Genomic DNA, 13,026 nt, shown 5'->3' with positions numbered 1-13,026 from the left:
AGTGAGCTGTCCCAAACACACACAGAGAGTCAGTGATATGGTGGGAACTGGAACTGAGTGCCTGCTAGCTCTCAGCTTTAAGTGCATTAGGGAGTAATGCTTCTCATCTTCTGTATTCCCCTTGGTATGAATAAATAGGTTCAAACTCCAAGAAATTTTATAAAAGCTCCCAAAATCTTGAGAGCCACAACCATAGTAGTGAGACCAGCACCTCTTACACAATCCTAGAAAAATGAGTTGCACAAGCTTAAGGTTGCCATTTATCAGTGTGGAGATTGTGGATCGTTTCTTGAAGTGCAGTCTAAGGAACACAGAAGTTCTGACTTCCTCCCTCACAGAGTGGCGTGTTATTAGCATGTTTCAAGCAGAGACAGCCTTTCTCCAGATAGCTGTTTCTCTAACAGAAGAGATGTTACACTGACAGTGACACTGCTCTTTAGAAAAGAACTGCATTATCGAGGGTTCCATTCTGTGTGAGGATTTTTGCTTTGAATTGATATGAGACCCACAGAGAGCTGTGTTGTCTCATGACCTGGTATGTTAGCAAGCAGTGGGTAATCTATCCTGGAAGGAGGATATTTAGGTGGGACAAACACTGGAATTGAAGATTCCTTGGCATTTCCTGAGAATAACATCTGGATCTGTGTGAACTGGTTTGATAAATATTTTTGTATGTTACATATGCTGTCATTTGCATGTTGAGTAGTCTGAATACTTGCATATGTTACACTGCTTCTATAAAACAGTCATTTTGATAAGCTCAATAGTACTTATACAGTCCCTGGGATTTGATACTAATTTACTCCCAAGTAAGATTTCATTTTGTTCTTTAAATGATGTCTACCAGTGAAGAGAGCCAGCTCTATTTGTATTTGAAAAAAAGGAAATTATATGATAGACATGCTATTTTATATCTGACTTTGTAAAAATGGCTTTTGATAGGTTGGAATATGTCTAAATATGCTTGAATATTTGAAAGGTCATGGGAAGATCAGTGTCACAGGTACTTTTCCTCCTTTGGATATAAGTAGACACAAAGTAGAAGAAAAAAAGTGTTTTAGGAAAAGGAAAATGAATTTTACTTCATTCTGCATAATTCCCATGAGCTTCTATTTGAAGCTATCACCACATCTTGGCTGTCACTTCTACCAAATCTATTTAAATATATTTTAAAAGTGAATTACTTGACTGTTTGACATTTCTGTTCTAGTTTATCCTCCAGCAGTCTATCTGATTTGCAGTCAGATAGAAGTCATTACAGCTTGAAAACAACAGTTTTCAAAGCTTTTATTTTGCCCCCGACCTGTGCACATAAAGGTCTCCCTACACTGATAACATATAAGGCCATCAAATGAAGAGGGCAGCTTGTTGGAAGTGCTGAAAAAGAACTGACATTTAAATTAATTTTTTAAAGTATAAATTTGAAACTTGTGAAATGAACAAGGTGTGTCTGGGGAAGTTGAATAAAAGGACAGATGAATGTGAAGGCGGTTTTTTTAATGTGCTTAGCAGACCCAGCTGGAGTTTTATTTTCAAAATCTGGCCCTTACCACACACACAAAAATATTAAAAATAATAGTAACACAAAATCTGATTCTCACATTGCCCTATGTAGCCTTACTGAAATAGCAGACATATGAGTGGTCTGGAGATGAACCACAGGGAACCAACCAAGGATATATAATTTCTTCAATATCATTTAACTGTTGTTTCTTTTTTTCACTGTTGGATAATGATGAAAAGGCAGAGTACATGCCATCTAAAGTCTATATTTTTGGCAAGAGCAAGCCAATATAGGATTTATATATAAATAAATAAATACAGATCTCACATGATTTAATGTCATCTTATGGAAAGTGTTTATGTAAGTCTTAGGAGCTCAGAGTCTATAAGTTAAATCTGTATTATCAGTGTTTCAGTAACCATGTGTGTTTACAAGGTTGATCTACAAAACCAGTGAAAGTGGTAAAGAAATATTTTACAGTGTGGCATTCAACCCATCAAATTATTCTGGCAGGCTCCCAATCTGAGTATAGTCCTCTGCCTTTCGCAGTTTATTTCCTATCTGCATGGCAAAAAAGGACATTTCTCTTATCAAGAATGTGGTGGGATTTCACAAGGTCCTAATTTGGTAGTGTTTGCCAAGTCAGGAAGAACTAAGAAGTAGACCCTTACTTTGGGAACCTGCTCCTCAGCTTTGGAATGAAAGACACATGTGCAGTGACTCACACCACCTTTAAACATCATGTTTAAACATCACGTTCCATGTCAATTTTCCATTTTTTTTTTAAGTTACAATGGAAGCTGGAAATTTAGATTAAGCTATTTCACCATTTTAAATCCAAACAAAAATGAGTGGAAGGAAAGATAGCTTGGTGAGAAACTTTGTTTAAACTTTAGTTGAAGTACTGAGGTTGGGAATGGATGAAGAATTATTTTAAACAGTGATAAAAAGAAGTTTTCTCAGCAATGTTTGCATGAATGCTCTGAAATGTAAACTTCATGTGACCCAGTGTGTTTAAAACCCTCATACATTTGAATCTTCAACTGCAGTAAGTACTGATTGCTTTTGTGACTAGAATTGATTAGGCATTTGATTATGCCTGTCCTTGTAAATGCCAGGTATGGCCACAACAGCTCTAGAGTGCAAGTACTATTTTGTGGAGCATGCTAATGAATATACAGAGAACACAGTTGTCCACTTAAGTCCTCAGGCCTAAATTTGTAAGTTCTATAATGCATTGTCTTCAGAAATGTTGTTGGTCTATGGGAATACTTATATATTTTGTCTCTCTTCAGAGTTAAAGAAGCAGAGGAAGTCTGCAGGCAGAAAAAGGGGAAGTCACTATATAACATAAGACCAAAACATGATTCTGGAATTGTAAGTAAAAATTGTAGCAATGCTTCTGTTCCCATTACTTTTTCTACTGTTTGCTCTTCGCATTTTATAAGTATGTTATTCTTGATGTATGTTTTTGTTCTGGGTTGGGTTTTGGTTTGGGGTTTTGTTGTTATTGTTTTAATTTTAACATTTTGATTAAAGGAGTTAGATTAACAAACTTGACATCTGCTTGTGAATATTACTCCACAAAATAGATGCAGCACAAGCAAGATCAACATATTGTAGCCCTGCCCTGCCAATCTGTCTTCTTCCCAGTCTTGGTGGGATGCACCTAAAAGGCAGAAAGGCAATTCCAGTCCAAGCTCATTCAGTCTGTATTCTCTCTCTTTTCTACAGTTACAACATGTAAGGAAGAATTTTGATAGGTACACATTTTTCAAGCTGGATCACTGTATCAAATACTAGTGGCTTCTGTTCCATTGATAGGGATTTGTTTGGAATAGAAGCCCTAGAAAAAGATAATACTGTGCTTTCACCATTCATCTGAAAACAAATAACTTCAGTGATATGAGAGGAGTAATTCTGGTCATTCAAGGAAACCTTTCCTCTGTGATTGCCTAAGCGTTGCTAGGATCATGGCTGATTTTACTGAAAAGTAATATTCCTCTAGTGAAAAATTAATCTTGCACCTCACATTTAAATGATACCTGTGGCAATTGGCCATCATTTATATTTATAAAATATTAGAAGATTTTTTCATGTGTCTGTGTCCCTGTCCACACCCTTCCTTCCCACCATGAGACATGACTTAATTCTTTTGTGCTTTGCAGTCATGGCTATATTACTGTGATACATCTTGGAAATGAAGCATGTGGTAATATGCTGCATTCTAACTAATATAATCTGACACAGGAATAAATAATATTGCATTTATTGTTTCCTATTCTGAATGTTTAGTGAAAGTTGGCTGTGGTTAGTGCCACAAGAAATGTAAATGGAGTACTAGCTTGGTAAGGAATGATAAACTACATTTAATCAATTGGATTATAAAACAGATCAAGATGTTTTAAAAAAAAAAAACAAAAAAAAAACCCAAGAGTTAACATTATTTTGAATTTCTCCATCTAACTTATATCTTGCAGTATATAAAGACACTGATATTTTTCCTTTTAAGAAATAACTATTTGCTTAATTATTCCTGTATCATTATTTGCACTGAAACAGGGACTTTCAGTATTAGAAAAATTTGATGAGTGAAAAGGAAAGTAAACAAAAATATTTCACAAGAAGTGTATAGCTGTAGTCTACTTCAGTTCCTTCTTCAAAGGAAGTTTATTTGTGAAGCAGTTCTACAGTAACTATAATTGATCATTAGGATATATATTTCTATGCTTTACATAACATAAGTATGTGTGAGGTGGTTTTATGTACACTCAATTCCTCTTTTTTTTTTATTTATTTCATTTTTCAGAAAGCAAAGATAAGTATGAAAATCTGAGAGAAGAAAAGCAAAAGCCATGGTTACCTGGTTACCAAAACTCAACATGCTTGTGGGTGGGGAGTGAGAGGGAAGGAAACTACATCATCCTGATCATTTGCTTTCTTGACCTTTTTAAATTTGCTTTTTGTTCTCTAGAGTTTTCCACCAATTGATGTGTTATTGTACATTCATTCACGAATGTAATCACTTTAATGGAGTGCCCAGCAATAGACTAGGTATGGACTTGAAACACCTTCCCCTGTACTCTGTATCTCCTTTGCCACTCAAAAATGATATTTTGTAAAGTGTATGGTATATTACAAATAGGCCAAGTCGGCATGCATAAAAAGCAGCATCTGCATCAGTTCTGAACATGCTGAAAATTGCATTAAGTTGAACTTCATAAGGATGCTACTTGGTACAGTAAAACATTTCCATTCCTACTGGCAACATCTAACACAAATACTTCATGGCACTGCACTTAGATTAGGGAAAGAAATGTTACTCCTAGTGAACTGTTTGTATCTGTTTCATGTTGGCATTTGTAGTTCGTATTTTGAATCGTTAAGTGCTGTTTATACAGTATAATCAATGCTTTCCCAACTTGTTTGGTTGCCCTCCATGACTAAATATTTGTGGAACAAGATGTTTACTGTAACTATCTTTAAAATCGATAAGGCAGCATACTTTTACTTCATCTTTTGCCAGATAGTGAATGCCAGGTGGTATGGGGGTCAGAAATCCAGCATTAAAAAAAAAAGAAAAAGGAAAAAAGAGGTGAAAACCAGAAAAATACAGAAAAGCACAGAAGTATGATAGAGAGTATGAGAGATTTGACTATTATAGTTTGTTAATATATAAAGCAGCTAATACTTTTACATGAGCTTTAGAAGGTATAGTATAGTTTTAACTGCTGATCACTTAAGTCAGACAGGCTTTTGGCCACATGTACATGACTTCCCTTCTGGAATTAGCTTTACAGTTAATTTAAAACTCCTTTAGTGAGCCATTAAAAGATGCACATGGGGACAACATTTATGGAAAACAGTAGCCAATTCTAGTGACTGAACACAAACTACCAACTAATTGACATCAATTTCACACTGAACAGAATTGCAGACATTTCCTCCAGGCTTTGTGTCCCTGACTAGGAGGTTAATGATTGAACTCTACGACTTAGGGCTTCCATTTTAGACCAAGCATTTAATTCCTATTTGCAATCCAGAGGTCACTGTATCAATTTTGATCTGCTCAACTGATAACAACCCCTTCCCTCCAGTCCTAATTTAAGAGCCCCAAACCGATCAGTCTGATTGATAAAGTTTTTCTTCCGAAGCGCATTTTTCCTAAAAGTAGACTCTGTGTGCAACTCAATTGGATGCACATGCTCACAGCTTTGGAACCTGAAAGACACTGGGGTAAGGCAAATGAGCTCTAACCTGCTGGGTTGCGTTATTCCCTGTCTAATCTAGCATGTCAAGAGACATTCCTAGCTGTTCAGAGGCTACTATATCCTACAGGGTGTCATAAAAGGAAGTGCGAAATATGACCTCAGGAATCTGTTATTCTTCACATATACCAAGCACTAGAAAAGATGGTTTTTTTCACTGTGTGAAAAGCAAGTCTCCTGTTGCTGACAAACCTATGTGAAATTCTGTACTACTGATAATTTCTGGCAGGGATATTAATTACCAAGAACGGAGTTCTAAAATTTTGTTTTGATGGGAGTAACATTACTATTTGGGGAAGAGAAAATAAGAGATTATTTGCTGTTATGACTAACTTATGGAAAAAGAAACTTTAAAAAATAAAGCTATTTTAATGGCACTGATTCAAATCCATGTTTGTATTTATGTAAACAATAGTCTATTTCCTCCTAACTTTGCTCCTAAGTGCAAGGATACAGTAGCATGTTTTCATTTGTAGCCTTCCTGTTCTCTTCAGTACCTACAGTATGTATATTACTATACTAAATTAAATAACAGATCGTCTAACAAAGATCACTATGTGCAATACTGTATTTAGTGTTTCTATTCCAATTTTTTTAGAATGTTAATTTATATGAAAATAAAAGGAATAATAATGAAATAAGTGCCTTCTCTCTTCACTCCCCAGCTGTGCTGTAGTTTGCTACAAACCATTTGCTCCCTAAGTACCACATCCCATTCAGGCTCCTGTGATCAAGGAAACACTTTTGTGAAGGGATCAGAGGAAATGGGGCTTCTCTTTCCTTGTCTTTTGGAAGGATAGTGACAGTAATTCCCAGTTATGTGGATATATTACCTTTTCCCCAGGTGGTGGTAGTGAGAGCTTCAGTCCTTTACTCAATCAGACTATACATCACTCACTTCTCTGGCTTATGCATGCCGTCCAGTAGTGCATTTGGCTCAGGTTTGTAACCTGCTCCTAGTAACACTGCCGAAGTAAGTCTTAAGAAATTTTTATTAGGGCAAAAATGTGCATTGAAAAGTTATACCCACATATTATAATGCCTTTTTATATATGTGTGTTATCCAGCGACCTGGTAGGATGGTCACATACATACATACATACACTTTTCACTGGATCTCCAGCACAGATGTTAGAAGATATTTGCAAACCTCGATCTCTGAAGAACAGTGTCAAAGGCTGACTGTAGCTCATAGGACCATGTTATGATCCTAAAACATGTGCTGCTACACAGATTTTTCTCTTTCATTTTACTCAGGCCCAATCTATTTGGTTGAATTTCTTTCTCTTTTATATAGCTTCTCTCCAGCCTATTCAAACTTCCATGCAAAATAGCCCACTATGTTCAGCACCACAATTGACCCACAGAACATCCAAAGCACACCACCAGCATAAGTTTCACTTCCACTCTTTGTTTTTTAGTGGCACACTCAACTTCTTACAGAATTCTGGACTAATATTCTTTTGTTTGCCTGTTTGAGTGTGTTCTAAAGATGTCGGATACCCCATGTTTACTGCAATCTCACCATTTACTGCAGCATTAATCACACTACACTTTGAGTTGGCTGTAATCCAGCAAGAGTTCTCACAGACAAAATTCTGAGCTTTTGTTGATCACCAACACCACATATTGTTCACTGTTACTTAAACAAATGCAGCAGCAAAAGAGGGACTTACATACCTGAGCAGCAGGTGTGACTTGCTGACAATAACAATCTGATTTTTTATGAGGAGCTAAGAGGATTCATGTTGTTTTGCTTGCAAATTAAAGCCTTTCAGAAGCATGATACTTTGTCACATCATGACACAGTAGTGGTTAGCTTTTTTTGTAACACCTTTCATCATCCCAAAACACTTCGAAAACTTAGTTAAGTATTATCCAACGGTGGCAGCAGGAATACAATTAGAGGCATCTTCCACAGACTGACGTTTTTTTCTCGCCCAATTTTTCAGTGATCAGCTTAAAAAGGTGGAAGCAATTATTAATTTCATTGAGAGAAGATATAGCAAGTCTTTGCATTTTTTTGCAGACTCTAGGTTAAAAGGAAAGCTGAGTTTGTGACAAATCTGTTAGTTACTTGAGTTACACCGATTTTAAACTGCTATGGGAAGAGTAAGCAAAAACTGATGAAGTTGAGTTTTTCCGAAGATGGTGCAAAGAGGTCAGCAAAGGGAGGAGAGAGAAAACTGTGACCCACACCATTCAGGTCTGCCACCTACTAATATGATTCTCATTACAGAACAGGTTTTCCAAGTCTTTCTCTTGCTTATGACAGACCCATCTGTGCTGTACCTGTGCCTGACACTCATTCAACTGACTTGTAAAAACATCCAATGGTAAGTCCATTTCCTAAAAAAATTAATGTATTTCTGAATATAAAGGGTCCCTATTGAGTCAACACTGTTTTCTCTGCTTCCCAACCACAGCTCAAATTTAAGCTCTTAAAAACGTCGTTTGCCACTCGCCCTAAATTGGGGCCCTGCCAGCATGACAGTTCCATGGTGGTAGAGCTAAACATTCACTGTCCTCCTCCTTCTCCTGTCCTGTAGCAGCACTCCACTTCAAAAAACTCCACTGACCTAAGGCTTTTTTCATCTACTCAGAGAGATTTGCTTTGCTCTTGAGATTGCTTCCACAAGGGGGAGATTTTTGGATGACAACATATGTCTCTGGTATGATGGTTCAACAGTCAGGCAGCAAGAATTTTAAAAAACTGGAGCTGGAGTCTAGGCTGTGCCTCAGACAGTAGAGGTTGAGGTGGATGCTGGGCAGTGAAGCGACCTGCAAAGCAGGAGACTGGCCAAGAGACAGCTGGAAATGAGAAAGGGGCATTAGATGAGATTACTACTGAGCTCCCTTTAAGCCAACTGAGAGAGGCACTTTCAAGTTCTGAGCAGGGCACCCTGACCACACTTTAGTAGCTAACACAAAGCAAACCACTAATTTCTCAAAAGCAACAGCTACGAAAAAAAAAAAAGACTCCAAACACATTGATTCACTTAACTGTGAGAGGATTTGGGCAAGAGATGGGCAAGGAAAAAGATCAAAGGGCTTCTGCAGGTGTCAGAAGTGCCATAAAGGACATAGCCCTCCCTTGCTAGTTATGGTCTAGGTGCTCTTGCTTCTTTCAAGACCCATGACAGGCATCTCTTCTGGTCATGTGGAGGTTCATCCATCCATGTGACTACTCCCTTTCATTACAAAAATTTTCCTTTGAGAAACTACATTTTCTCTCGGTTGGAAATGAAAAAAACCCAAAACACTACTCTGTCTTTGGAGTGACATACAGTGTACCTATTCAAGAGCTGACAGCAACCATTAAAGCTCACCTATATCTTAAGGTATACCCTTTTTTTTTCCTTATGAGTAGTTTGGTGCCTGTTATGTAAGGATCTATATATATTTTAAGCAAAACCACTTAGGTCAGGGTAACAGTTATTTCTCTTACCACAAATGATGCTGGTGTTTCAGCCAGTGGTGGAGCTTTGCTTGTCTAGTCATTTAACCAAAAAAACCAGAATTTGTGCATGCAGAATCAACTCCAGAATCTAAGACTAGTGCATTTCATTTTTCCTTCTTGTCTTGCAGGTACTTTTGAGGGGGGTACCTATCTTGCAGGTACTTTTGTTAGGGACAAGAGGAGAAGTAGTTAGGTTTTCCCAAGCTATCAGGGTGAGCCATCATTCACCTGTATTTGGGAGGGTGAAAAGGAAGATGGAGCATATACTGATTAGAGAGCAGCTGGACACAAGCTGTTGAAACAAAACACCTGGATGCCATATAACCCTAGAGTAGCTTTATTATTTAATCTATAATTTAATAGTTGACCTATAAAATAATTACATTATACTTAAAGCATTTCTTCATTTTCTGTTTTCATTTATAAAACAAGAATTAAATACAGTTTTAACCATTACAAGCTCAACTCAGTTTTTACATAAACACAGCTCCTAGAAGGAGCTTTAAGCTGCAGCATATTCATATTGCAAACTGGTGAAAAACCCAGGCAGGGCATAGCTTAAAGGTAAAGATTCTTGCATGTTTTTCTTAACCGAATGTACTAGGGTGCTTTTCTCTCTCTAGTCCAAAATGTCTGACTTTCAGTTCGTTCCTTTCAAGTGGAGACTGGGATCCCTGGAGTCTTAGTAGACCATATTGCCACCTTCCCCCTCCGCACCTCACCCACACCAGCTCTCTCAAGCCTAGACTGAATGGTGCCCATCCAGAGGCTGGCAGGATGCCACAGCATAGCAGTTACAACCCCTAAAGCATTCCCTGTGTGAGGAGTCTCCCTGTGCACTTCTGACACTTTGAGAGATCACAGCAGAAAAGCAACGTCTGTTCATGTAACAGGGCTAATAGACCCGACCAATCTCATCCTGCCCATGCCAGTCCCTGTAAACCGCTTGGTGAGCTCTTGCGGAGATCAACCCTGAAAGCCTCTTAGAGAGGCCTGTCACATAATGGAGACCTGTGGCTCTGAAGCTCTAGCTGGCGACAGTGCTGAACATATTAACCCCTTGAAGCGGCTGCATGCAAAGAAGCTGGCGGGGAGGGGCTCCCACAGCAGGCTGGTTTCACTAGATGCAGATGCTGAACTGTGAGACATGCATCAGGGAGTCGGCGTGTCCTTTTTAATTTGTAAGCTTCAGACAACTGAGAGCGCATGGGCTTTGGTTTGGGGGAAGGGGCCGGTTTGAGACAGGATTTTAATGCAGCTGGGACTAATACAGATCAGAACTGCAACAAATGGGATATACAGGACATAATAAACTCCATCAACTAAATAACAACATAGTATGATTTAAAATGAACTGCAAGCATTCACCAACACTGATTGTGCAGGTCTCAAAAACTTAGTGCACCACCAGTAATGCAGCAATCACAACCTCCTCTATCCCTGCTCCCACAGCTGTGACCCATTCCAGTGGCACTGACGGATGGGTTTGTCCTTTAATGCTAACACATTATCATGGTTTACAATCATGAGAGAGACGCCACTCCCAAACTCGGTAACACTTACATAGCTTTTGTATTCAATTCAGCAATGACCAAATTTTGTCCTTTGTGTGACAGTGCTTTTATACCTTAAGGGAAACATCACTCCCTTAAGTGTTCTCAGCTCCTTTCTCACTACCCTCCCACCTTCCCCAGTCTGTGCAGGCATAAATATAACGTTATAGATGGATGTTGTCCTTTTTGGAGTAAGAAACTCACACACATATCTAACATACAAAACCCTACAGAAAGCCTAGTAAAACCATGTTCATTTTAAGCCAGGCAGCTGACCTAGCAACCGAGTCTCTTAACATATTTTAATCTCTGGCATATTCTGCCACAAGGAAAATATACATGGCTAGGTCTATAATACTTTAAACAGCTGTTTACTATAGCTAGGTTACAAAATAAACACTGCTGCAGAGACCATGTTCAATATACTCTAACCACAACAGCATCAGAACCCACCCTCAGTCTGCTCTGTGGTCACTGTGGCTGACCCAGTGCCTCGCCCTCTTCTCCTTGCTTCTGATCTGCTGTTCAGACAACAAGCCCAGAACCATTTGTCATTGCACAATTGAAGTCATCTTAAGAAGCTGAGTTTCATTGGAGTCTTACTTGCTTTTCACAAATTGCTCCTTGTTACTCTCCCTCACCTGTGTCCCCCAGTCCTGGGCAGAACCCCAGCACTTCCAGGTGAGAGAAACAAGCTCCAGACCAAAGCACAGACAAGGTGTTCTCAACATGTGGAGGGAACTGGAGTGTAGGGCAGAGGGCTTTACTCCACACAGTGGAAACATTTAATGCTGGATTCAGCCAACTGGTCGCTTAGATCATCAATCCCAACTTCTGGAAGCCTGCTCCATGCCAGAAGATTCAACTGCCAGACGATATTAAAAATACAATGAAACTTTATGGTGAAGTGCCTCACACAGCCCATTAAAAAGCATTATTCCAGTAGGCAAGTGTCAAGGAGCCTTTCCTTGCTGGAGAGATGCCTCCTGAAAGAAAACAGAACACAAAAAAAAAAAAAAGGAAAAGAAGAAACAAACCAACAAAATGGACAGTCTGCTCAGTGGGAGAGGAGAGACAGCAGTAAATCTGATAGAGGCAACAACAAGCAGCAGCTATATGCCTGCTCTCACAGTTTGCCTGAGTTCAGATTCACAGACATGCACCGGCACTGCTTGACCTTCTGAATTTTCTTGAGTCGGAATGGTGGGTCCAGCTCGGGGCACTCCAGCTGCACAGTCGAAGAGGTGACCTTGTGTGGCTTGCAGAAAGCACAGGACTGAAAGGACTCCTCCTCCTTTTTCACGTGTCGTGGGATGTAGAAGGAGTTGCACTGCCCATAGCAGAAGCGGTTGATGATGGTGCGGCTGATGCAGCCCTCCTCGCTGACAGTCTGCCGCAGGGGCTGTGTCTTGCACCAGTCACTCTTGAGGTACTTCCTCTCGGTGACCACCAAGGCCTCCTGGCTGGAGGCCAACACCTCCTTGTTCAGCTGATGCCTACGCTCTGAGTGGTTGCTGCTGCTGCCTTTGTATGGAGAGGGAATGGCACCTGCAGGACGGTTTTTCCTGGTGTCTGTTACTTGAACCAGCGTTGCCATCAGAAAAACGGACAAGGCAAATTTCCAAATCATCCTGCAATGGCAGCAGAAGTCACTGTTAGAGAGACACATTTTCAAACAACAGAATTGTAATGTAGTTTAACTTTACCTATGCCTTTAGAAGAAGTGGAGATCTTATTGCCTTTGTAATCTCATCACTTTTCCTAGGAGATTAGCACTATTCTAGGGTGATTACTTACCATGAAGAGGCCAGGCCCTTTGGAAAGTCACATTGCTCCCTCTCACCCCCCACAAATTCTCCAGCTACTCGCTTTTTCCCCACAGGGACACTGCTGCTTTGATGGCTGAACTGGTGGTTTTCCAGAAGCTTCAGCCAGAAAGGTTTCCTCCTTCTCTGTGAAATCCTGGCCCAAATAATTAGGCAAACTCCTGGCTAGCAAAGGCTCGGGAGGCTCCTGACAATATGGTAATAGCTGGTTTGGGGATGGCAGAGGAGAGGGGAAGGGAATACCAGGTTACATAAAGTGAACTCCCATCATCTGCCTCTTCAGCCCCCGAGACCCAGCCCAACCTCCTTCCACACAGAAGTAGCACAGGGTGTCCAAAAGACTATTTTTATTATTCTAAGTTGCTTCTGAAGTTTCTTGGGGCTTTTATGGCACTTACAGGCTTGTATTTGTTGT

The 13,026-nt window shown here is 39.6% G+C and overlaps 2 protein-coding genes across 2 annotated transcripts in view; one reads left to right on the top strand and one right to left on the bottom strand.

Annotated features, from left to right (window-relative positions):
* Positions 1 to 6,481, top strand: part of FMN2 (formin 2) — a 179,042-nt gene extending 172,561 nt beyond the window's left edge. The window contains 2 exon segments of the mRNA XM_018085270.3: positions 2,800 to 2,881; positions 4,314 to 6,481. Coding sequence (XP_017940759.2) covers positions 2,800 to 2,881; positions 4,314 to 4,340 — 109 coding nt within the window. The 3' untranslated portion in view covers positions 4,341 to 6,481.
* Positions 6,482 to 7,245: 764 nt separating this feature from the next.
* On the bottom strand, positions 7,246 to 12,415 carry GREM2 (gremlin 2, DAN family BMP antagonist). The gene has a single exon (XM_018085391.2). It carries the CDS (start codon positions 12,413 to 12,415, stop codon positions 11,912 to 11,914), a length of 504 nt encoding a protein of 167 aa, XP_017940880.1. The 3' UTR covers positions 7,246 to 11,911.
* Positions 12,416 to 13,026: the final 611 nt, after the last annotated feature.

Source organism: Manacus vitellinus, unplaced genomic scaffold (genome assembly GCF_001715985.3).
Source record: "Manacus vitellinus isolate BGI_N305 unplaced genomic scaffold, ASM171598v3 scaffold_8_pilon, whole genome shotgun sequence".
NCBI classification, from domain to species: Eukaryota; Metazoa; Chordata; class Aves; order Passeriformes; family Pipridae; genus Manacus; species Manacus vitellinus.
Note: the sequence above shows the minus strand (reverse complement) of the source record. Positions and strands in the feature narration are given on the sequence as shown.

What these genes read in the sequence shown, in the direction of transcription:
- GREM2 (XM_018085391.2), bottom strand. Translation starts at nt 12,415, where the DNA reads ATGATTTGGAAATTTGCCTTGTCCGTTTTTCTGATGGCAACGCTGGTT.